The sequence below is a fragment of the Eucyclogobius newberryi genome, unplaced genomic scaffold (assembly GCF_026437365.1).
Source record: "Eucyclogobius newberryi isolate DKJ021-1_F unplaced genomic scaffold, fEucNew1.0.hap1 SCAF_16, whole genome shotgun sequence".
Classification (NCBI taxonomy): domain Eukaryota; kingdom Metazoa; phylum Chordata; class Actinopteri; order Gobiiformes; family Gobiidae; genus Eucyclogobius; species Eucyclogobius newberryi.
The window spans coordinates 34,111,535-34,135,973 of NW_027315790.1; the positions used below are offsets into that span (position 1 = coordinate 34,111,535).

The 24,439-nt window shown below is 47.9% G+C and overlaps 1 protein-coding gene across 1 annotated transcript in view; it reads left to right on the forward strand.

The window, feature by feature from the left end:
- The first annotated feature begins 17,999 nt into the window (after positions 1-17,999).
- The window catches only part of LOC140362230 (glutamate receptor ionotropic, kainate 5-like), a 76,713-nt gene continuing 70,273 nt past the window's right edge, over positions 18,000-24,439 (forward strand). Inside the window, exon 1 of the mRNA XM_072448324.1 lies at positions 18,000-18,145. Within this exon, the coding sequence (XP_072304425.1) occupies positions 18,043-18,145 (103 nt within the window). The 5' untranslated portion in view covers positions 18,000-18,042. The remainder of the gene's footprint in view (positions 18,146-24,439) is intronic.

Below are 24,439 nucleotides of genomic sequence, written 5' to 3' on the forward strand. Positions count from 1 at the left end.
TGTGTGTGTTTGTAAAGCGTGTGTGTGTTTGTAAAGCGTGTGTGCGACTGTAAAGCGTGTGTGCGGTTGTAAAGTGTGTGTGCAGTTGTAAAGCGTGTGTGCGGTTGTAAAGCGTGTGTGCGACTGTAAAGCGTGTGTGCGGTTGTAAAGCGTGTGTGTGTTTGTAAAGCGTGTGTGTGTTTGTAAAGCGTGTGTGTGTTTGTAAAGCGTGTGTGCGACTGTAAAGCGTGTGTGCGGTTGTAAAGCGTGTGTGCGGTTGTAAAGCGTGTGTGTGTTTGTAAAGCGTGTGTGTGTTTGTAAAGCGTGTGTGTGTTTGTAAAGCGTGTGTGCGACTGTAAAGCGTGTGTGTGTTTGTAAAGCGTGTGTGTGTTTGTAAAGCGTGTGTGTGTTTGTAAAGCGTGTGTGCGACTGTAAAGCGTGATTGCGGTTGTAAAGCGTGTGTGTGTATGTAAAGCGTGTGTGTGTTTGTAAAGCGTGTGTGTGTTTGTAAAGCGTGTGTGCGACTGTAAACCGTGTGTGCGGTTGTAAAGCGTGTGTGCGGTTGTAAAGCGTGTGTGTGTTTGTAAAGCGTGTGTGCGGTTGTAAAGCGTGTGTGTGTTTGTAAAGCGTGTGTGCGACTGTAAAGCGTGTGTGCGACTGTAAAGCGTGTGTGTGACTGTAAAGCGTGTCTGCGGTTGTAAAGCGTGTGTGTGTTTGTAAAGCGTGTTTGTGTTTGTAAAGTGTGTGTGTGTTTGTAAAGCGTGTGTGCGGTTGTAAAGCGTGTGTGTGTTTGTAAAGTGTGTGTGCGGTTGTAAAGCGTGTGTGCGGTTGTAAAGCGTGTGTGCGACTGTAAAGCGTGTGTTTGTAAAGCGTGTGTTTGTTTGTAAAGCGTGTGTGCGACTGTAAAGCGTGTGTGCGGTTGTAAAGCGTTTGTGTGTTTGTAAAGCGTGTGTGTGTTTGTAAAGCGTGTGTGTGTTTGTAAAGCGTTTGTGCAACTGTAAAGCGTGTGTGTATTTGTAAAGCGTGTGTGTGTTTGTAAAGCGTGTGTGCGACTGTAAAGCGTGTGTGCGTTTGTAAAGCGTGAGTGTGTTTGTAAAGCGTGTGTGTGTTTGTAAAGCGTGTGTGCGACTGTAAAGCGTGTGTGTGTTTGTAAAGCGTGTGTGTGTTTGTAAAGCGTGTGTGCGACTGTAAAGCGTGTGTGCGGTTGGAAAGCGTGTGTGCGGTTGTAAAGCGTGTGTGTGTTTGTAAAGCGTGTGTGTGTTTGTAAAGCGTGTGTGTGTTTGTAAAGCGTGTGTGTGTTTGTAAAGCGTGTGTGCGACTGTAAACCGTGTGTGCGGTTGTAAAGCGTGTGTGCGGTTGTAAAGCGTGTGTGTGTTTGTAAAGCGTGTGTGCGGTTGTAAAGCGTGTGTGCGTTTGTAAAGCGTGAGTGTGTTTGTAAAGCGTGTGTGTGTTTGTAAAGCGTGTGTGCGACTGTAAAGCGTGTGTGTGTTTGTAAAGCGTGTGTGTGTTTGTAAAGCGTGTGTGTGTTTGTAAAGCGTGTGTGCGACTGTAAAGCGTGTGTGCGGTTGTAAAGTGTGTGTGCAGTTGTAAAGCGTGTGTGCGGTTGTAAAGCGTGTGTGCGACTGTAAAGCGTGTGTGCGGTTGTAAAGCGTGTGTGTGTTTGTAAAGCGTTTGTGTGTTTGTAAAGCGTGTGTGTGTTTGTAAAGCGTGTGTGTGGTTGTAAAGCGTGTGTGCCACTGTAAAGCGTGTGTTTGTAAAGCGTGTGTTTGTTTGTAAAGCGTGTGTGCGACTGTAAAGCGTGTGTGCGGTTGTAAAGCGTTTGTGTGTTTGTAAAGCGTGTGTGTGTTTGTAAAGCGTGTGTGCGACTGTAAAGCGTGTGTGCGGTTGTAAAGCGTTTGTGTGTTTGTAAAGCGTGTGTGTGTTTGTAAAGCGTGTGTGTGTTTGTAAAGCGTTTGTGCAACTCTAAAGTGTGTGTGTATTTGTAAAGCGTGTGTGTGTTTGTAAAGCGTGTGTGCGACTGTAAAGCGTGTGTGCGTTTATAAAGCGTGAGTGTGTTTGTAAAGCGTGTGTGTGTTTGTAAAGCGTGTGTGCGACTGTAAAGCGTGTGTGCGGTTGTAAAGTGTGTGTGCAGTTGTAAAGCGTGTGTGCGGTTGTAAAGCGTGTGTGCGACTGTAAAGCGTGTGTGCGGTTGTAAAGCGTGTGTGTGTTTGTAAAGCGTTTGTGTGTTTGTAAAGCGTGTGTGTGTTTGTAAAGCGTGTGTGTGGTTGTAAAGCGTGTGTGCCACTGTAAAGCGTGTGTTTGTAAAGCGTGTGTTTGTTTGTAAAGCGTGTGTGCGACTGTAAAGCGTGTGTGCGGTTGTAAAGCGTTTGTGTGTTTGTAAAGCGTGTGTGTGTTTGTAAAGCGTGTGTGTGTTTGTAAAGCGTGTTTGCGACTGTAAAGCGTGTGTGTATTTGTAAAGCGTGTGTGTGTTTGTAAAGCGTGTCTGCGACTGTAAAGCGTGTGTGCGTTTGTAAAGCGTGAGTGTGTTTGTAAAGCGTGTGTGTGTTTGTAAAGCGTGTGTGCGACTGTAAAGCGTGTGTGTGTTTGTAAAGCGTGTGTGTGTTTGTAAAGCGTGTGTGCGACTGTAAAGCGTGTGTGCGGTTGTAAAGCGTGTGTGCGGTTGTAAAGCGTGTGTGTGTTTGTAAAGCGTGTGTGTGTTTGTAAAGCGTGTGTGCGACTGTAAAGCGTGTGTGCAGTTGTAAAGCGTGTGTGTGTTTGTAAAACGTGTGTGTGTTTGTAAAGCGTGTGTGTGTTTGTAAAGCGTGTGTGCGACTGTAAAGCGTGTGTGCTGTTGTAAAGTGTATGTGCAGTTGTAAAGCGTGTGTGCGGTTGTAAAGCGTGTGTGCGACTGTAAAGCGTGTGTGCGTTTGTAAAGCGTGTGTGTGTTTGTAAAGCGTGTGTGTGTTTGTAAAGCGTGTGTGCGACTGTAAAGCTTGTGTGCGGTTGTAAAGCGTGTGTGCGGTTGTAAAGCGTGTGTGTGTTTGTAAAGCGTGTGTGCGGTTGTAAAGCGTGTGTGTGTTTGTAAAGCGTGTGTGCGACTGTAAAGCGTGTGTGCGACTGTAAAGCGTATGTGCGGTTGTAAAGCGTGTGTGTGTTTGTAAAGCGTGTGTGCGACTGTAAAGCGTGTGTGTGTTTGTAAAGCGTGTGTGTGTTTGTAAAGCGTATGTGTGTTTGTAAAGCGTGTGTGCGACTGTAAAGCGTGATTGCGGTTGTAAAGCGTGTGTGTGTATGTAAAGCGTGTGTGTGTTTGTAAAGCGTGTGTGTGTTTGTAAAGCGTGTGTGCGACTGTAAACCGTGTGTGCGGTTGTAAAGCGTGTGTGCGGTTGTAAAGCGTGTGTGTGTTTGTAAAGCGTGTGTGCGGTTGTAAAGCGTGTGTGTGTTTGTAAAGCGTGTGTGCGACTGTAAAGCGTGTGTGCGACTGTAAAGCGTGTGTGTGACTGTAAAGCGTGTCTGCGGTTGTAAAGCGTGTGTGTGTTTGTAAAGCGTGTTTGTGTTTGTAAAGTTTGTGTGTGTTTGTAAAGCGTGTGTGCGGTTGTAAAGCGTGTGTGTGTTTGTAAAGTGTGTGTGCGGTTGTAAAGCGTGTGTGCGGTTGTAAAGCGTGTGTGCGACTGTAAAGCGTGTGTTTGTAAAGCGTGTGTTTGTTTGTAAAGCGTGTGTAAGACTGTAAAGCGTGTGTGCGGTTGTAAAGCGTTTGTGTGTTTGTAAAGCGTGTGTGTGTTTGTAAAGCGTGTGTGTGTTTGTAAAGCATGTGTGCGGTTGTAAAGTGTGTGTGCAGTTGTAAAGCGTGTGTGCGGTTGTAAAGCGTGTGTGCGACTGTAAAGCGTGTGTGCGGTTGTAAAGCGTGTGTGTGTTTGTAAAGCGTTTGTGTGTTTGTAAAGCGTGTGTGTGTTTGTAAAGCGTGTGTGCGACTGTAAAGCGTGTGTGCGGTTGTAAAGCGTGTGTGCGGTTGTAAAGCGTGTGTGTGTTTGTAAAGCGTGTGTGCGGTTGTAAAGCGTGTGTGTGTTTGTAAAGCGTTTGTGTGTTTGTAAAGCGTGTGTGTGTTTGTAAAGCGTGTGTGCGACTGTAAAGCGTGTGTGCGGTTGTAAAGCGTGTGTGCGGTTGTAAAGCGTGTGTGTGTGTTTGTAAAGCGTGTGTGCGACTGTAAAGCGTGTGTGCGGTTGTAAAGTGTGTGTGCAGTTGTAAAGCGTGTGTGCGGTTGTAAAGCGTGTGTGCGACTGTAAAGCGTGTGTGCGGTTGTAAAGCGTGTGTGTGTTTGTAAAGCGTTTGTGTGTTTGTAAAGCGTGTGTGTGTTTGTAAAGCGTGTGTGCGACTGTAAAGCGTGTGTGCGGTTGTAAAGCGTGTGTGCGGTTGTAAAGCGTGTGTGTGTTTGTAAAGCGTGTGTGCGGTTGTAAAGCGTGTGTGTGTTTGTAAAGCGTGTGTGCGACTGTAAAGCGTGTGTGCGACTGTAAAGCGTATGTGCGGTTGTAAAGCGTGTGTGCGGTTGTAAAGCGTGTGTGCGACTGTAAAGCGTGTGTGTGGTTGTTAAGCGTGTGTGCGACTGTAAAGCGTGCGTGTGGTTGTAAAGCGTGTGTGCGACTGTAAAGCGTGTGTGTGGTTGTAAAGCGTGTGTGCGACTGTAAAGCGTGTGTGTGTTTGTAAAGCGTGTGTGTGTTTGTAAAGCGTGTGTGTGTGGTTGTAAAGCGTGTGTGTGTTTGTAAAGCGTGTGTGTGCGGTTGTAAAGCGTGTGTGCGACTGTAAAGCATGTGTGCGGTTGTAAAGCGTGTGTGCGACTGTAAAGCGTGTGTGTGTTTGTAAAGCGTGTGTGTGGTTGTAAAGCGTGTGTGCGACTGTAAAGCGTGTGTGTGTTTGTAAAGCGTGTGTGTGTTTGTAAAGCGTGTGTGCGACTGTAAAGCGTGTGTGCGGTTGTAAAGCGTGTGTGTGTTTGTAAAGCGTGTGTGTGGTTGTAAAGCGTGTGTGCGACTGTAAAGCGTGTGTTTGTAAAGTGTGTGTTTGTTTGTAAAGCGTGTGTGCGACTGTAAAGCGTGTGTGCGGTTGTAAAGCGTTTGTGTGTTTGTAAAGCGTGTGTGTGTTTGTAAAGCGTGAGTGTGTTTGTAAAGCGTGTGTGTGTTTGTAAAGCTTGTGTGCGACTGTAAAGCGTGTGTGTGTTTGTAAAGCGTGTGTGTGTTTGTAAAGCGTGTGTGCGACTGTAAAGCGTGTGTGCGGTTGTAAAGCGTGTGTGCGGTTGTAAAGCGTGTGTGTGTTTGTAAAGCGTGTGTGTGTTTGTAAAGCATGTGTGCGACTGTAAAGCGTGTGTGCGGTTGTAAAGCGTGTGTGTGTTTGTAAAACGTGTGTGTGTTTGTAAAGCGTGTGTAAAGCCGGGGTCAGAGGTCACGTGAGAACGGAGCAGTTCAGTTTGTGTAGGTTGCATGCTCTCGCCCGCTGCGCTCGCTCTCTGCCACCAGGGGGCGTGACAGGTAGCTCTCTGCCACCAGGGGGCGTGACAGGTAGCTCTCTGCCACCAGGGGGCGTGACAGGTAGCTCTCTGCCACCAGGGGGCGTGACAGGTAGCTCTCTGCCACAAGGGGGCGTGACAGGTAGCTCTCTGCCACAAGGGGGCGTGACAGGTAGCTCTCTGCCACCAGGGGGCGTGACAGGTAGCTCTCTGCCACAAGGGGGCGTGACAGGTAGCTCTCTGCCACCAGGGGGCGTGACAGGTAGCTCTCTGCCACCAGGGGGCGTGGCAGGTGAAATGGACAGTTTTGTCGGTCCCTGCGAAGCGAGCGCCGCCGAGACTTTGGTCCAAACTCTTTCACTGTCGATGAAAAGCGAGCGAATGATTGTGATCTTCAAACGACTGAAGCGGAGACGGCTGCTTCATTAACCTTTCACCCACAATGCCTTTCAGCGTCCGAACACAGCCAATCAGAGCTCTTCCCTCCGAGCAGGAGCAGATCAGCAGGGGGCAGTGCTGTTGCCATAGTAATAACAGTATATGTCTTACACGGTGCAGTAGAGTCATGTTAAGATCGTTATTATGTGAATATTTAGGTCACAACATAATCGTAAAGTCAAAGAAATGATGAAGATTGTGACGATTTTAGAAGAAAAAATAAGTTTTTCAAAGTTCAATGTTTAGAAATGTGAGAATTTGAACCAAAAGGACATTTTTTTGTGTGAAATTAAAATAAATGTGATGATTTTAGAAGTAAAACTAAGCAAGACTATCTTGCTTTTTATGTCTAATAATTCAGAACCTTTGATGTGATCATATATATATATATATATATATATATATATATATATATATATATATATATATATATATATATATATATATATATATATATATCTGTCTTACTGTTACTGGCAAGAACAAAAGTCTGAATTGTTTAAGTTTGCGATTCTGAGGTTTAAAGTTCGGACTTTTAATTTCATAGGATCAAATGTAAAGTGACACATTTATACATTTATGACTCAAACATATACATCATAATAATATTTATGAATACTCAACTAAAGGACGTATATATGTATAAATCCTTTGACTAATTTAACACATATTAAACCTGTGTCAAAGTTTATTTTCGGTCAATATTTTCTTAAAGGGGGAGATAAAGGACTCTTCAACTCAACACTCAAACTCACAAACGTGTTCTTTAAGCAGAGAAAGTTGCAGCGCTGTTGAATTTAATCTGTTATAAAAGATTTTGCACGTGTTTGAATGTGTTTTTAGCTCGTATAAAGGCATAAACACGACATGATGTGGATGCGTGAGATGATCTGGAGTTTACGTGGTGGAAAACACACGGCGCACGATCTGGTTAACGTGAAGTGCTGCGCTCGTACAAATAAAAGTGCTGACTCCATGTTTGTCCTTCAGAGCCGCTCCTCCGCTCACTCCTCGCTCTCCTCGCAATCATTCAAGTCTCAAACGTTTGTCCAAAAGCAGAAAAATCACACTTTGAAATTAAACTGCGCCGTTTTACGTGAGGTTCTCTTCGTCCAGGTGCAGTCCAGCTTCACTTCTGGATTTATGGAACAGTTTTGACGCTGCTTTCCACGACCAAAAGCGATTCAAAATGTTTCCACTATCATTTATTATTATTATATTATTATTATTTTTATTATTATATATAATTCCCCGCGTGGATATTTTAATGAACTGAGACGCATTTTTGTGACGAAAAAAGGACAAAGTTCGCCGTCGTTTCGAGCGCGATGCCGTAAGTGATCTCGGCGACTTTCGTCCGGCGACTAAAGGTCCGGCCCGTTTGAAAAGGCGCTGACGGAAGAGCGTGTCGTAACCGGTCCCAAGGGCGAGCGAGAGAGCGCTGAGTCTGCAGAGCGCGTGTTGTATCCTCCGGGGGGACGGAAACGCAATCACATCAGAATCACCGTTTGAGCTGCCCTAACCCTAACCCTGGTTTAGTCCTGGTTTAGACCTGGTTTAGTCCTGGTTTAGACCTGGTTTAGTCCTGGTTTAGTCCTGGTTTAGTCCTGGTTTAGACCTGGTTTAGTCCTGGTTTAGTCCTGGTTTAGTCCTGGTTTAGTCCTGGTTTAGTCCTGGTTTAGTCCTGGTTTAGTCCTGGTTGAGACCTGGTTTAGTCCTGGTTTAGTCCTGATTTAGACCTGGTTTAGACCTGGTTTAGTCCTGGTCTAGACCTGGTTTAGTCCTGATTTAGTCCTGGTTTAGACCTGGTTTAGACCTGGTTTAGTCCTGGTTTAGTCCTGGTTTAGACCTGTTTTAGACCTGGTTTAGACCTGGTTTAGTCCTGGTCTAGACCTGGTTTAGACCTGGTTTAGTCCTGGTTTAGACCTGATTTAGACCTGGTTTAGACCTGGTTTAGACCTGGTTTAGACCTGGTTTAGTCCTGGTTTAGACCTGGTTTAGACCTGGTTTAGACCTGGTTTAGTCCTGGTTTAGACCTGATTTAGACCTGGTTTAGACCTGGTTTAGACCTGGTTTAGTCCTGGTTTAGACCTGATTTAGACCTGGTTTAGACCTGGTTTAGTCCTGGTTTAGACCTGGTTTAGACCTGGTTTAGACCTGGTTTAGTCCTGGTTTAGACCTGATTTAGACCTGGTTTAGACCTGGTTTAGTCCTGGTTTAGACCTGGTTTAGTCCTGGTCTAGACCTGGTTTAGACCTGGTTTAGACCTGGTTTAGTCCTGGTTTAGACCTGATTTAGACCTGGTTTAGACCTGGTTTAGTCCTGGTTTAGACCTGGTTTAGTCCTGGTCTAGACCTGGTTTAGACCTGGTTTAGACCTGGTTTAGTCCTGGTTCTCTTCTCTCTCTTTTCGCCGCTGCCTCCTGCTGTTCCGCTCGCAGACGGCGGCTAAAGCGGGATTAGCGTGAGTTAGCGTCCGTCATCAGCCTCATTCGCTCAGTTTGATTCACAGAAAAACAAAAGAACGTTCACGGCGACGATCATGTGACAGTCACTGGGTTAATCACTGTAGAGGCTTTGACACAAGTCAAAGAAATGAGGCAAAACTGTTCCTGTGCACGCTAGCTTTAGCCACGCCCCTCACACACTGCCTTTAGCCACGCCCCTCACACACTGCCTTTAGCCACGCCCCTCACACACACTGCCTTTCGCCACGCCCTTCACACACACCGACTTTAGCCACGCCCCTCACACATTGCCTTTAGCCACGCCCCTCACACACTGCCTTTAGCCACGCCCCTCACACACTGCCTTTAGCCACGCCCCTCACACACACTGCCTTTCGCCACGCCCCTCACACACACCGACTTTAGCCACGCCCCTCACACATTGCCTTTAGCCACGCCCCTCACACACTGCCTTTAGCCACGCCCCTCACACACTGCCTTTAGCCACGCCCCTCACACACTGCCTTTAGCCACGCCCCTCACACACACACATGGAAGTACTAAACGTCTTTCTGTGACTCAGATCGACCTCAGGAGTAAAAAGTATCAGGAGGATTTAGATCTGATTCATGAAGAGTTATGTTTGTGTCACAGCCGGAGCCGGAGCCGGAGCCGGAGCCGGAGCCGGAGCCGGAGCCGGAGCCGGAGCCGGAGCCGGAGCCGGAGCCGGAGCCGGAGCCGGAGCCGGAGCCGGAGCCGGTCGAAACGTGGCTTTGGAGGGAAAATGTGGCAAAACTCAAAGCCATCCCTCTGTCGTTCCTCCTCCTCTTTTTCTCTTGCTTTATCTCCTGCCGCTGCCCGTCACTCTTTTCTTTCCCTTTCTTTCTCTTTTATCTCTGCTCACTGATTGGCTGCCGCTGCCTGTCACTCTCTTCTCGTCCGTCCTCTGTTTTTCTCTCCTCCTTTCTGACGTCTGGGCGTTTTATCGTCTCTGACCCGGGCGCCGTCTGCGTTTCGCCAGTAATTGGTTTCGTATTGTTTTCCTCTGGAGCTGATATAGACTCAGACCATTCAGTTGTTCGTTTTTATTGGTAAACACATTTTATCTTTCCAGGAGCAAACGTTCAAAGTTTCATCCAACTTCACTTTGGAAAAGCCAAAGAGTTCATACGATTAATAAAAGATACAGATGCATTGTGGGGGTTTGAACCACAGACCCACGATAAACACGCCAAATCAAACAAAACATCCCAAAAACCAATAACAACTATCACTCAACTGAACCCAAACAAAAGTCCCACTTTGACCACACACTTTCCTTGATCGTCGGTACATTTTTTGTTGTTCTGCTGCCAGCAGGGGGCGCCAGAGAAACTTGTCAACAACAGGACAATGGATTTCCCCTCCACATTTGAGTAACATTTGAAAACATTTGAAAAAAAGGCTCTGGCAGACGCTGAGTCCTGAACGCTCCACAAGGGTCGCTCTTTGCCCCTGGACACAAGTGAAAAGAGTCGTCCAGACAGAGAATATCTGTGTCATAAATAAATCTTGCAAACTTAAGACCGCGAAGGACCTCGAGGAGAACCACAGTGAAGGAACGTCAAAGAGGAACGTTTTAAGCCTGGTCTTAAATGAAGAGACTGTGTCGCCTCTTTAACATGGACAAGAGCTCTACCTCCTACTGTGCTTTTAGAGACTCTTGGGACCACCAGCAGGCTCTACCTCCTACTGTGCTTTTAGAGACTCTTGGGACCACCAGAAGGCTCTACCTCCTACTGTGCTTTTAGAGACCTTGGGACAACCAGAAGGCTCTACCTCCTACTGTGCTTTTAGAGACTCTTGGGACCACCAGAAGACTCTACCTCCTACTGTGCTTTTAGAGACTCTTTGGACCACTAGAAGGCTCTACCTCCTACTGTGCTTTTAGAGACTCTTGGGACCACCAGAAGGCTCTACCTCCTACTGTGCTTTTAGAGACTCTTGGGACCACCAGAAGGCTCTACCTCCTACTGTGCTTTTAGAGACCTTGGGACCACCAGAAGGCTCTACCTCCTACTGTGCTTTTAGAGACTCTTGGGACCACCAGAAGACTCTACCTCCTACTGTGCTTTTAGAGACTCTTTGGACCACTAGAAGGCTCTACCTCCTACTGTGCTTTTAGAGACTCTTGGGACCACCAGAAGGCTGTACCTCCTACTGTGCTTTTAGAGACTCTTGGGACCACCAGAAGGCTCTACCTCCTACTGTGCTTTTAGAGACTCTTGGGACCACCAGAAGGCTCTACCTCCTACTGTGCTTTTAGAGACTCTTGGGACCACCAGAAGGCTCTACCTCCTACTGTGCTTTTAGAGACTCTTGGGACCACCAGAAGGCTCTACCTGCTACTGTGCTTTTAGAGACTCTTGGGGCCACCAGAAGGCTCTACCTCCTACTGTGCTTTTAGAGACTCTTGGGACCACCAGAAGGCTCTACCTCCTACTGTGCCTTTAGAGACTCTTGGGACCACCAGAAGGCTCTACCTCCTACTGTGCTTTTAGAGACTCTTGGGACCACCAGAAGGCTCTACCTCCTACTGTGCTTTTAGAGACTCTTGGGACCACCAGAAGGCTCTACCTCCTACTGTGCTTTTAGAGACTCTTGGGACCACCAGAAGGCTCTACCTCCTACTGTGCTTTTAGAGACTCTTGGGACCACCAGAAGGCTCTACCTCCTACTGTGCTTTTAGAGACTCTTGGGACCACCAGAAGGCTCTACCTCCTACTGTGCTTTTAGAGACTCTTGGGACCACCAGAAGGCTCTACCTCCTACTGTGCTTTTAGAGACTCTTGGGACCACTAGAATACACACAGTCCCTCACAAGAGGAAAAACACATGAAAATCACAAAACCTTAATTTCTGTTCATTCAGTTTAACAGTTTTGTCATACATTTTGTCCGTGTTTAGTGAACGAGATGGAAAACCAAATCTATTGGCCCACACTGGCCCACACTGGCCCAGACTGGCCCACACTGGCCCACACTGGCCCAGACTGGCCCACACTGGCCCAGACTGGCCCACACTGGCACTGACACTATGTATTTGACGTTGCCATCGTGACAGGCATCTCCAGGATGGACACATCACTTTCAGATGGATCCTCGGCCCTGATTGGTCGGTCCCTCACGATTGCCTGTGTCTCGGTGACTTCTCTTTGAGTCTTTTATAATTATAGCCAAAAATAGTTTTAAACTGTGATTGATTCATTTCATTTCCTGGATCATTTTCACACAGCGAGGTGAGATTTGCACTTTCAGCTGTTCAGTCCTGGCCCAGGCTTGTCATAATTGACATTCCCTGCTCCTCCTTCTTTGGCCTCCTCTGCTCCTCCTTCTTTGGCCTCCTCTGCTCCTCCTTCTTTGGCCTCCTCTGCTCCTCCTTCTTTGGCCTCCTCAGTGCTAGAACGCTTCACCAAGTGTGGAAGGAAAGAAAAGGAGGCGGAGCCTGAGACGGACAGAATGTGACGTCTCACGTTCTGAGACTGTGATGGACACGAGAGGACTTGAAATTATGTCTTTATTATCACCTCCTACAGCTGCTCGTTGCTGCCTCTTCTGGACAGTTCTGGACACATCGGGCGGAGCCAAACTGACCTGGGATTATTGTCATCCTTTTTCTTACGATTACAAAGTGATCTATTGGAGCAAAGTCATGTTTTTATTATTTTGGAAAGGAACCGTTTTCATGAGATCATGAAGGACCTCAAGTGGAGGCCACCATCACCAGGACCTCAAGTGGGAGGAGCCACCATCACCAGGACCTCAAGTGGGAGGAGCCACCATCACCAGGACCTCAAGTGGGAGGAGCCACCATCACCAGGACCTCAAGTGGGAGGAGCCACCATCACCAGGACCTCAAGTGGGAGGAGCCACCATCACCAGGACCTCAAGTGGGAGGAGCCACCATCACCAGGACCTCAAGTGGGAGGAGCCACCATCACCAGGACCTCAAGTGGGAGGAGCCACCATCACCAGGACCTCAAGTGGGAGGAGCCACCATCACCAGGACCTCAAGTGGGAGGAGCCACCATCACCAGGACCTCAAGTGGGAGGAGCCACCATCACCAGGACCTCAAGTGGGAGGAGCCACCATCACCAGGACCTCAAGTGGGAGGAGCCACCATCACCAGGACCTCAAGTGGGAGGAGCCACCATCACCAGGACCTCAAGTGGGAGGAGCCACCATCGCCAGGACCTCAAGTGGGAGGAGCCACCATCACCAGGACCTCAAGTGGGAGGAGCCACCATCACCCAACCGGATTATTTCACATTCTACTATAAATGTACTGTCCATACCCTAAAGTGCAGTATTCATCATACCCTAAAGTGCAGTATTTATCATACCCTAAAGTGCAGTATTTATCGTACCCTAAAGTGCAGTATTAATCTTACCCTAAAGTGCAGTATTTATCGTACCCTAAAGTGCAGTATTAATCGTACCCTAAAGTGCAGTATTTATCGTACCCTAAAGTGCAGTATTTATCGTACCCTAAAGTGCAGTATTAATCGTACCCTTAAGTGCAGTATTTGTCGTACCCTTAAGTGCAGTATTTATCGTACCCTAAAGTGCAGTATTTATCGTACCCTAAAGTGCAGTACCTAAAGTGCAGTATTTATCGTACCCTAAAGTGCAGTACCTAAAGTGCAGTGTTTATCGTACCCTAAAGTGCAGTACCTAAAGTGCAGTGTTTATCGTACCCTAAAGTGCAGTACCTAAAGTGCAGTGTTTATCGTACCCTAAAGTGCAGTGTTTATCGTACCCTAAAGTGCAGTGTTTATCGTACCCTAAAGTGCAGTGTTTATCGTACCCTAAAGTGCAGTGTTTATCGTACCCTAAAGTGCAGTACCTAAAGTGCAGTGTTTATCGTACCCTAGAGTGCAGTATTTATCGTACCCTAAAGTGCAGTGTTTATCGTACCCTAAAGTGCAGTACCTAAAGTGCAGTATTTATCGTACCCTAAAGTGCAGTGTTTATCGTACCCTAAAGTGCAGTACCTAAAGTGCAGTATTTATCGTACCCTAAAGTGCAGTACCTAAAGTGCAGTGTTTATCGTACCCTAAAGTGCAGTATTCATCATACCCTTAAGTGCAGTATTCATCATACCCTAAAGTGCAGTATTCATCATACCCTAAAGTGCAGTATTTATTGTACCCTTAAGTGCAGACAGGGGCGGAGCTTCACCTTCAGCAGGAGAACGACCGTAAACATGAGGGCGGAGCTACAATGGGACGGTTTAAACTAAAGCAAATCAAAGTCCATCAAATGTGACGAAGCAGAAACGTCGGTGTGAAGACGCAGAAGAAGAATCTGCACTTCCTCTTCCTCTGGAGTTTGTGGAGTTGTTTAGAAGTGACACAGAGGAAGAAGAATTCAGTGGATTTAGATTTAGCTTTGGTAAACTTATTCTTATTCTTTATGCTATAGTTATCTGAATAACTGTTCATATGTTACGTTAACATACCAGACACTTACCACAGTTCTGTCTGTGCCTCATGTAGCTGAAGGTGTTAGCGTTAGCATACGTCATGTAGCTGAAGGTGTTAGCATTAGCATACGTCATGTAGCTGAAGGTGTTAGCGTTAGCATACGTCATGTAGCTGAAGGTGTTAGCGTTAGCATACGTCATGTAGCTGAAGGTGTCAGCGTTAGCATACGTCATGTAGCTGAAGGTGTTAGCGTTAGCATACGTCATGTAGCTGAAGGTGTTAGCGTTAGCATACGTCATGTAGCTGAAGGTGTTAGCGTTAGCATACGTCATGTAGCTGAAGGTGTTAGCGTTAGCATACGTCATGTAGCTGAAGGTGTTAGCGTTAGCATACGTCATGTAGCTGAAGGTGTCAGCGTTAGCATACGTCATGTAGCTGAAGGTGTTAGCGTTAGCATACGTCATGTAGCTGAAGGTGTTAGCGTTAGCATACGTCATGTAGCTGAAGGTGTCAGCGTTAGCATACGTCATGTAGCTGAAGGTGTTAGCGTTAGCATACGTCATGTAGCTGAAGGTGTCAGCGTTAGCATACGTCATGTAGCTGAAGGTGTTAGCGTTAGCATACGTCATGTAGCTGAAGGTGTTAGCGTTAGCATACGTCATGTAGCTGAAGGTGTTAGCATTAGCATACGTCATGTAGCTGAAGGTGTTAGCGTTAGCATACGTCATGTAGCTGAAGGTGTTAGCGTTAGCATACGTCATGTAGCTGAAGGTGTTAGCGTTAGCATACGTCATGTAGCTGAAGGTGTTAGCGTTAGCATACGTCATGTAGCTGAAGGTGTTAGCGTTAGCATACGTCATGTAGCTGAAGGTGTCAGCGTTAGCATACGTCATGTAGCTGAAGGTGTTAGCGTTAGCATACGTCATGTAGCTGAAGGTGTTAGCGTTAGCATACGTCATGTGCTGAAGGTGTCAGCGTTAGCATACGTCATGTAGCTGAAGGTGTTAGCGTTAGCATACGTCATGTAGCTGAAGGTGTTAGCGTTAGCATACGTCATGTAGCTGAAGGTGTTAGCGTTAGCATACGTCATGTAGCTGAAGGTGTTAGCGTTAGCATACGTCATGTAGCTGAAGGTGTTAGCGTTAGCATACGTCATGTAGCTGAATGTGTTAGCGTTAGCATACGTCATGTAGCTGAAGGTGTTAGCGTTAGCATACGTCATGTAGCTGAAGGTGTCAGCGTTAGCATACGTCATGTAGCTGAAGGTGTTAGCGTTAGCATACGTCATGTAGCTGAAGGTGTTAGCGTTAGCATACGTCATGTAGCTGAAGGTGTTAGCGTTAGCATACGTCATGTAGCTGAAGGTGTTCTGCGTGTGTTCTGACGTGTGTTCTGACGTGTGTTCTGACGTGTGTTCTGCGTGTGTTCTGACGTGTGTTCTGACGTGTGTTCTGACGTGTGTTCTGACGTGTGTTCTGCGTGTGTTCTGCGTGTGTTCTGACGTGTGTTCTGACGTGTGTTCTGACGTGTGTTCTGCGTGTGTTCTGACGTGTGTTCTGCGTGTGTTCTGGCGTGTGTTCTGCATGTGTTCTGACGTGTGTTCTGCGTGTGTTCTGACGTGTGTTCTGCGTGTGTTCTGCGTATGTACTGACGTGTGTTCTGCGTGTGTTTTGCGTATGTTCTGACGTGTGTTCTGCGTGTGTTCTGCGTATGTACTGACGTGTGTTCTGCGTGTGTTCTGACGTGTGTTCTGACGTGTGTTCTGCGTGTGTTCTGCGTGTGTTCTGACGTGTGTTCTGACGTGTGTTCTGACGTGTGTTCTGCGTGTGTTCTGACGTGTGTTCTGCATGTGTTCTGACGTGTGTTCTGACGTGTGTTCTGCATATGTTCTGACGTGTGTTCTGCGTGTGTTCTGACATGTGTTCTGACGTGTGTTCTGCGTGTGTTCTGACATGTGTTCTGACGTGTGTTCTGCGTGTGTTCTGACGTGTGTTCTGCGTGTGTTCTGATGTGTGTTCTGCGTGTGTTCTGACGTGTGTTCTGCGTGTGTTCTGACGTGTGTTCTGACGTGTGTTCTGCATGTGTTCTGACGTGTGTTCTGACGTGTGTTCTGCATATGTTCTGACGTGTGTTCTGACGTGTGTTCTGCGTGTGTTCTGACATGTGTTCTGACGTGTGTTCTGCGTGTGTTCTGACGTGTGTTCTGCGTGTGTTCTGACGTGTGTTCTGACCTTTGTTCTGCATGTGTTCTGCGTGTGTTCTGACGTGTGTTCTGCGTGTGTTCTGCGTGTGTTCTGACTTGTGTTCTGACGTGTGTTCTGCGTGTGTTCTGACGTGTGTTCTGACATATGTTCTGACGTGTGTTCTGCGTGTGTTCTGACGTGTGTTCTGACTTGTGTTCTGACGTGTGTTCTGCGTGTGTTCTGACGTGTGTTCTGACATATGTTCTGACGTGTGTTCTGCATATGTTCTGACGTGTGTTCTGCGTGTGTTCTGACGTGTGTTCTGCGTGTGTTCTGACGTGTGTTCTGCGTGTGTTCTGACGTGTGTTCTGACGTGTGTTCTGCATATGTTCTGACGTGTGTTCTGACGTGTGTTCTGACGTGTGTTCTGCGTGTGTTCTGACATGTGTTCTGACGTGTGTTCTGCGTGTGTTCTGACGTGTGTTCTGACGTGTGTTCTGACATATGTTCTGACGTGTGTTCTGACGTGTGTTCTGCGTGTGTTCTGACGTGTGTTCTGACGTGTGTTCTGCATGTGTTCTGACGTGTGTTCTGACGTGTGTTCTGCATATGTTCTGACGTGTGTTCTGACGTGTGTTCTGCGTGTGTTCTGACATGTGTTCTGACGTGTGTTCTGCGTGTGTTCTGACGTGTGTTCTGCGTGTGTTCTGACGTGTGTTCTGCATATGTTCTGACGTGTGTTCTGCGTGTGTTCTGACGTGTGTTCTGCGTGTGTTCTGACGTGTGTTCTGCGTGTGTTCTGACGTGTGTTCTGACGTGTGTTCTGCGTGTGTTCTGACGTGTGTTCTGACGTGTGTTCTGACATATGTTCTGACGTGTGTTCTGACGTGTGTTCTGCGTGTGTTCTGACGTGTGTTCTGACGTGTGTTCTGCATGTGTTCTGACGTGTGTTCTGACGTGTGTTCTGCATATGTTCTGACGTGTGTTCTGACGTGTGTTCTGCGTGTGTTCTGACATGTGTTCTGACGTGTGTTCTGCGTGTGTTCTGACGTGTGTTCTGCGTGTGTTCTGACGTGTGTTCTGCATATGTTCTGACGTTTGTTCTGCGTGTGTTCTGCATGTGTTCTGACGTGTGTTCTGACGTGTGTTCTGCGTGTGTTCTGACGTGTGTTCTGACGTGTGTTCTGACGTGTGTTCTGCGTGTGTTCTGACGTGTGTTCTGACGTGTGTTCTGACGTGTGTTCTGCATGTGTTCTGACGTGTGTTCTGACGTGTGTTCTGCGTGTGTTCTGACGTGTGTTCTGACGTGTGTTCTGACGTGTGTTCTGCGTGTGTTCTGACGTGTGTTCTGACGTGTGTTCTGCGTGTGTTCTGACGTGTGTTCTGACGTGTGTTCTGACGTGTGTTCTGCGTGTGTTCTGACGTGTGTTCTGCATGTGTTCTGACGTGTGTTCTGACGTGTGTTCTGCGTGTGTTCTGACGTGTGTTCTGACGTGTGTTCTGACGTGTGTTCTGCATGTGTTCTGACGTGTGTTCTGCGTGTGTTCTGACGTGTGTTCTGCATGTGTTCTGACGTGTGTTCTGACGTGTGTTCTGACGTGTGTTCTGCGTATGTTCTGACGTGTGTTCTGACGTGTGTTCTGCGTGTGTTCTGCGTGTGTTCTGACGTGTGTTCTGCGTGTGTTCTGACCTGTGTTCTGCATGTGTTCTGACGTGTGTTCTGACGTGTGTTCTGACGTGTGTTCTGACGTGTGTTCTGCGTGTGTTCTGACGTGTGTTCTGCGTGTGTTCTGACCTGTGTTCTGCGTGTGTTCTGCGTGTGTTCTGCGTGTGTTCTGACGTGTGTTCTGACGTGTGTTCTGACGTGTGTTCTGACGTGTGTTCTGCGTGTGTTCTGACGTGTGTTCTGACGTGTGTTCTGACGTGTGTTCTGCGTGTGTTCTGACGTGTGTTCTGACGTGTGTTCTGACGTGTGTTCTGCGTATGTTCTGACGTGTGTTCTGCGTGTGCAGGTGGCGGTCCGGGGGGCCGCTCTTCGGTCTCCATGAGGAGCAGTGGAAGATGCCGACTCTGCCCTGTTTGCTGCTGTGGATGTGCCTGGTGCTGCTGCTGACCTCGGCCCCGCGCTCCAGGGGCCAGAGCACCTCCAGCGGCCTGCGCATGGGTGAGTCCGAGCCAATCACAGAGTGATAGCATCACAGGGACACAGGAGGAGAGAGAGTGACCAGGGACAATAGGAGGCTTATAGCCCGTTAAAGCGCTGATAGTAAACAAAGAGGTTTAGTTTCTGGTGAAACCAACAACACCTTTTTATCAGGAGGTCCGGGGGGCGGGGCTTACTCAGAGGAAGATAAATATTTGAGTTCCCGGTCTTGTTTGGCACATTGAGAATGACTCTCTGATGAGAGTTGAAACAAAAAACACAGTCCAGATGAAACAACATGTGACTCCTGCTGGACGAATCAGGCATTACACTGACATTTCATATCAGAATCATCTCACAGGTTCAGGTTCAGGTTCAGGTTCAGGTTCCTGCTGCACATTTGAGTTTAATAAAGCTGTTCATGTCTTATATTTGTTATTGTTTTATGTTTTACGATAATTTTGGCACTCCACCAAGAATAGTTTAAACTCAGGTGAACTCTCAGTGTCAGTGTCAGGGTCAGAGGTCAGAGGTCAGAGGTCAAAGGTCAGCTTCAGGGTTATGTCTCTGGGATCACCGGTTCCGTCGCAAAAATGAACTAAAGTCACATTATTGAGACGATGTGATGATGAAGAGCGATGATGAAGAGCGATGATGCAGAGCGATGATCCAGCGCGATGATGCAGAGCGATGATGAAGAGCGATGATGCAGAGTGATGATGCAGTGTGATGATCCAGAGCGATGATCCAGAGCGATGATCCAGAGCGATGATGCAGAGCGATGATGAAGAGCGATGATGCAGAGTGATGATGCAAAGCGATGATGAAGAGCGATGATGCAGAGCGATGATCCAGAGCGATGATGCAGAGCGATGATGAAGAGCGATGATGCAGAGTGATGATGCAGAGCGATGATGCAGAGCGATGATGAAGAGCGATGATGCAGAGTGATGATGCAGAGCGATGATCCAGAGCGATGATGAAGAGTGATGATGCAGAGCGATGATGAAGAGCGATGATGCAGAGTGATGATGCAGAGCGATGATGCAGTGTGATGATGCAGAGCGATGATCCAGAGCGATGATGAAGAGCGATGATGCAGAGTGATGATGAAGAGCGATGATGCAGAGTGATGATGCAGAGCGATGATGAAGAGCGATGATGCAGAGTGATGATGCAGAGCGATGATCCAGAGCGATGATGAAGAGCGATGATGCAGAGCGATGATGCAGAGCGATGATTAAGAGCGATGATGAAGAGCGATGATGCAGAGCGATGATGCAGAGCGATGATTAAGAGCGATGATGAAGAGCGATGATGCAGAGCGATGATGAAGAGCGATGATGAAGCATAAACTCTGTTCCTTCTCTCATTGGGCGAAGAGTCGATGGTCACGTTTTTGTCAGAGATGGACGCTCAGCAGAGACGTTTGTACAGTTACTGGAAGAACATTGAATATTTATGCAGTTCATTATTTATGTATGAAGTACAATGTGCTGCAGAGACGATACTGAGCAGCTCCAACGTGAAACTTTTATTCCCGAGCTCCATCTGAGGCACAAAAAGACGTTCAGTACTTCCATGTTTATGCATGTGTGAGGGGCGTGGCTAAAGCGAGCGTGTGTGAGGGGCATGGCTAAAGCGAGCGTGTTTGAGGGGCATGGCTAAAGCGAGCGTGTTTGAGGGGCGTGGCTAAAGCGAGCGTGTGTGAGGGGCATGGCTAAAGCGAGCGTGTGTGAGGGGCATGGCTAAAGCGAGCGTATGTGAGGGGCGTGGCTAAAGCGAGCGTGTTTGAGGGGCATGGCTAAAGCGAGCGTGTTTGAGGGGCGTGGCTAAAGCGAGCGTGTGTGAGGGGCATGGCTAAAGCGAGCGTGTTTGAGGGGCGTGGCTAAAGCGAGCGTGTGTGAGGGGCGTGGCTAAAGCGAGCGTGTTTGAGGGGCATGGCTAAAGCGAGCGTGTTTGAGGGGCGTGGCTAAAGCGAGCGTGTTTGAGGGGCATGGCTAAAGCGAGCGTGTTTGAGGGGCGTGGCTAAAGCGAGGGTGTGTGAGGGGCGTGGCTAAAGCGAGCGTGTTTGAGGGGCGTGGCTAAAGCGAGGGTGTGTGAGGGGCGTGGCTAAAGCGAGCGTGTTTGAGGGGCATGGCTAAAGCGAGCGTGTTTGAGGGGCGTGGCTAAAGCGAGCGTGTTTGAGGGGCATGGCTAAAGCGAGCGTGTTTGAGGGGCGTGGCTAAAGCGAGGGTGTGTGAGGGGCGTGGCTAAAGCGAGCGTGTTTGAGGGGCGTGGCTAAAGCGAGGGTGTGTGAGGGGCATGGCTAAAGCGAGCGTGTTTGAGGGGCGTGGCTAAAGCGAGGGTGTGTGAGGGGCGTGGCTAAAGCTAGCGTATGTGAGGGGCGTGGCTAAAGCAAGCGTGTGTGAGGGGCGTGGCTAAAGCTAGCGTGTGTGAGGGGCGTGGCTAAAGCGAGCGTGTGTGAGGGGCGTGGCTAAAACTAGCATATTTGAGGGGCGTGGCTAAAGCGAGCGTGTGTGAGGGGCGTGGCTAAAACTAGCATGTTTGAGGGGCGTGACTAAAGCGAGCGTGCACAGGAACAGTTTTGCCTCATTTCTTTGACTTCTGTCAAAGTTTCTACGCCGCGTTTGAACCTCTCTTTATGTCATGCTAATGCTAATGCTAATGTGAATTCTCATGGTAATTCTAATGCTAATGCATTAGATGTTAGACGCATTATGACCTGGAAATATCAGATTGTGGCTCTTGACAAAGTGAGTTCCGCGCTGCCATAAACAGGAAACAGCTGTTGCTAACCCGCTTTGCTAGCTTTGTGTTGCTAAGGCTCCACATAGTCATTAGCATCAGTGGAAACACGGCGCTTTAGCACGAGATCAAGTCAGAGTTTGAAGACAAATGATTCTTTTGTGTTTCTCTCGTGTTTCTCTCTCATCCAATCATCTGGCTGTGCTGTGGAGCTCCGCCCCCTGAGCCAGACCCTTTGGGAGCTAGAACCTCTCACGTTTGAACATTGAGCTGATTGAGTGAAGAGGAGAGGCTTATCACTGTGAAGAGGCGGGGTTTATCATGAAGAGGAGGGGCTTATCACTGTGAAGAGGCGGGGTTTATCATGAAGAGGAGGGGCTTATCACTGTGAAGAGGAGGGGCTTATCACTTTGAAGAGGCGGGGCTTATCATGAAGAGGAGGGGCTTATCACTGTGAAGAGGCGGGGCTTATCATGAAGAGGAGGGGCTTATCACTGTGAAGAGGAGGGGCTTATCACTTTGAAGAGGCGGGGCTTATCATGAAGAGGAGGGGCTTATCACTGTGAAGAGGCGGGGCTTATCATGAAGAGGAGGGGCTTATCACTGTGAAGAGGAGGGGCTTATCACTTTGAAGAGGCGGGGCTTATCATGAAGAGGAGGGGCTTATCACTGTGAAGAGGAGGGGCTTATCATGAAGAGGAGGGGCTTATCACTGTGAAGAGGAGGGGCTTATAATGAAGAGGAGGGGCTTATCACTGTGAAGAGGCGGGGCTTATCATGAAGAGGAGGGGCTTATCACTGTAAAGAGGCGGGGCTTATCACTGTGAAGAGGCGGGGCTTATCACTGTGAAGAGGCGGGCTTATCATGAAGAGGCGGGGTTTGTCATGAAGAGGAGGGGCTTATCATGAAGAGGAGGGGCTTATCACTGTGAAGAGGCGGGGCTTATCACTTTGGAGAGGCGGGGCTTATCACTCTGAAGAGGCGGGGCTTATCACTGTGAAGAGGCGGGGCTTATCACTATGAAGAGGCGGGGCTTATCACTGTGAAGAGGAGGGGCTTATCACTCTGAAGAGGAGGGGCTTATCACTATCACTGTGAAGAGGCGGGGCTTATCACTGTGAAGAGGCGGGGCTTATCACTGTGAAGAGGCGGGGCTTATCACTGAAGAGGAGGGGCTTATCACTTTGAAGAGGAGGGGCTTATCACTGTGAAGAGGCGGGGCTTATCACTGTGAAGAGGCGGGGCTTATCACTGTGAAGAGGCGGGGCTTATCACTGTGAAGAGGAGGGGCTTATCACTATCACTGTGAAGAGGCGGGGCTTATCACTGTGAAGAGGCGGGGCTTATCACTGTGAAGAGGAGGGGCTTATCACTATCACTGTGAAGAGGCGGGGCTTATCACTGTGAAGAGGCGGGGCTTATCACTGTGAAGAGGAGGGGCTTATCACTATCACTGTGAAGAGGCGGGGCTTATCACAGTGAAGAGGCGGGGCTTATCACAGTGAAGAGGCGGGGCTTATCACAGTGAAGAGGCGGGGCTTATCACTGTGAAGAGGCGGGGCTTATCACAGTGAAGCTGGCTGTTACTGAGCTGTTTGTGACGTTTACAATGAACAAACGTCACGTGATGATCTGAGGAGAAAAGATGCTCATGGATCGTTCTACTCGGGAATTACTTTAAAAAAGGTCTTTTTCTGTGAGAAACGACTCTTACGTCCATTTTATCTGATAATTCTCTTCTTTTTTCTTTCAAATTATCAATTTATTAATTAAAAAGTGGATTAGAGAGAAGCGTTTGTGGCTCTGAACATTTATAAAACGCCTCAGGAAGAACAGAAGCTTAGTCCTGGTTTAGTCCGGGTTTAGTCCTGGTTTAGACCTGGTTTAGTCCTGGTTTAGTCCTGGTTTAGTCCTGGTTTAGTCCTGGTTTAGTCCAGGTTTAGTCCTGGTTTAGTCCTGGTTTAGACCAGGTTTAGACTTGGTTTAGACCTGGTTTAGTCCTGGTTTAGACCAGGTTTGGACCTGGTCCAGACCTGGTTTGGACCTGGTTAAATCCGGGTTTAGACCTGGTTTAGACCTGGTTTAGTTCCTGGTTTAGTTCCTGGTTTAGTCCTGGTTTAAGTCCTGGTTTAGTCCTGGTTTAGTCCTGGTTTAGTCCTGGTTTAGACCAGGTTTAGACTAGGTTTAGTCCTGGTTTAGACCTGGTTTAGACCAGGTTTAGACCTGGTTTAGTCCTGGTTTAGACCAGGTTTAGACCAGGTTTAGACCAGGTTTAGTCCTGGTTTAGTCCTGGTTTATCTCCCGTCGCTCAGACAAACAGAGTGAATAATTCAGGAGCCTCGGCTTGTCATCGACTCAAACGCTTTGATTTGGATCTGTGTTTTTCTCCGTTGCCGCGGCGTCCACACCGGGAGGACCTTACAGCTGCTCAGTTCGCTCACACACAGAGACGAGCTGGAGATTCTGAGGACTCAAACTCACCGTGAGAATGAATAATGTCCTAAATGAAGACGCGTCAGAGCGGGACGTGCTGTCTTCAGTCTAATGCTGAATTATGGCTGTGAAATGAATGGACGTTTAATGGAGATGGAGATAAGTCATAGCTAAGTGCTAAAACGAGACATATTCTGTCAGTAAAAGGGTCAGGTGCGCCGTGAAGAGAAAGTAAAAAGGAAAGTCGTGCGCTGACAGAGGCTGGCGCTGGGATACAACACAGTTTACAGAATAAATACTGAATAATTCCACGAGAAACACAACAAAACTGAAGCTCTCCAGTGCTCAAAGTGCTGAAAGTCCATCAGAAACACGACAAAACTGAAGCTCTCCAGTGCTCAAAGTGCTGAAAGTCCATCAGAAACACGACAAAACTGAAGCTCTCCAGTGCTCAAAGTGCTGAAAGTCCGTCAGAAACACGACAAAACTGAAGCTCTCCAGTGCTCAAAGTGCTGAAAGTCCATCAGAAACACGACAAAACTGAAGCTCTCCAGTGCTGAAAGTGCTGAAAGTCCATCAGAAACACGACAAAACTGAAGCTCTCCACTGCTGAAAGTGCTGAAAGTCCGTCAGAAACACGACAAAACTGAAGCTCTCCAGTGCTGAAAGTGCTGAAAGTCCATCAGAAACACGACAAAACTGAAGCTCTCCACTGCTGAAAGTGCTGAAAGTCCATCAGAAACACGACAAAACTGAAGCTCTCCAGTGCTCAAAGTGCTGAAAGTCCATCAGAAACACGACAAAACTGAAGCTCTCCAGTGCTCAAAGTGCTGAAAGTCCATCAGAAACACGACAAAACTGAAGCTCTCCAGTGCTGAAAGTGCTGAAAGTCCATCAGAAACACGACAAAACTGAAGCTCTCCACTGCTGAAAGTGCTGAAAGTCCATCAGAAACACGGATATGAAGGTTTCGTCTCGATACAGTAAAATGCCATTCTCTTTGTCTGAACTTCACTCATATCACTGTGGCATCTCTCATAAACATACTCTTACAGGTGTTCAGACCCTCCCTCCGCCTCCTGCAGGTATTCAGACCCTCCCTCAGCCTCCTGCAGGTGTTCAGGCCCTCCCTC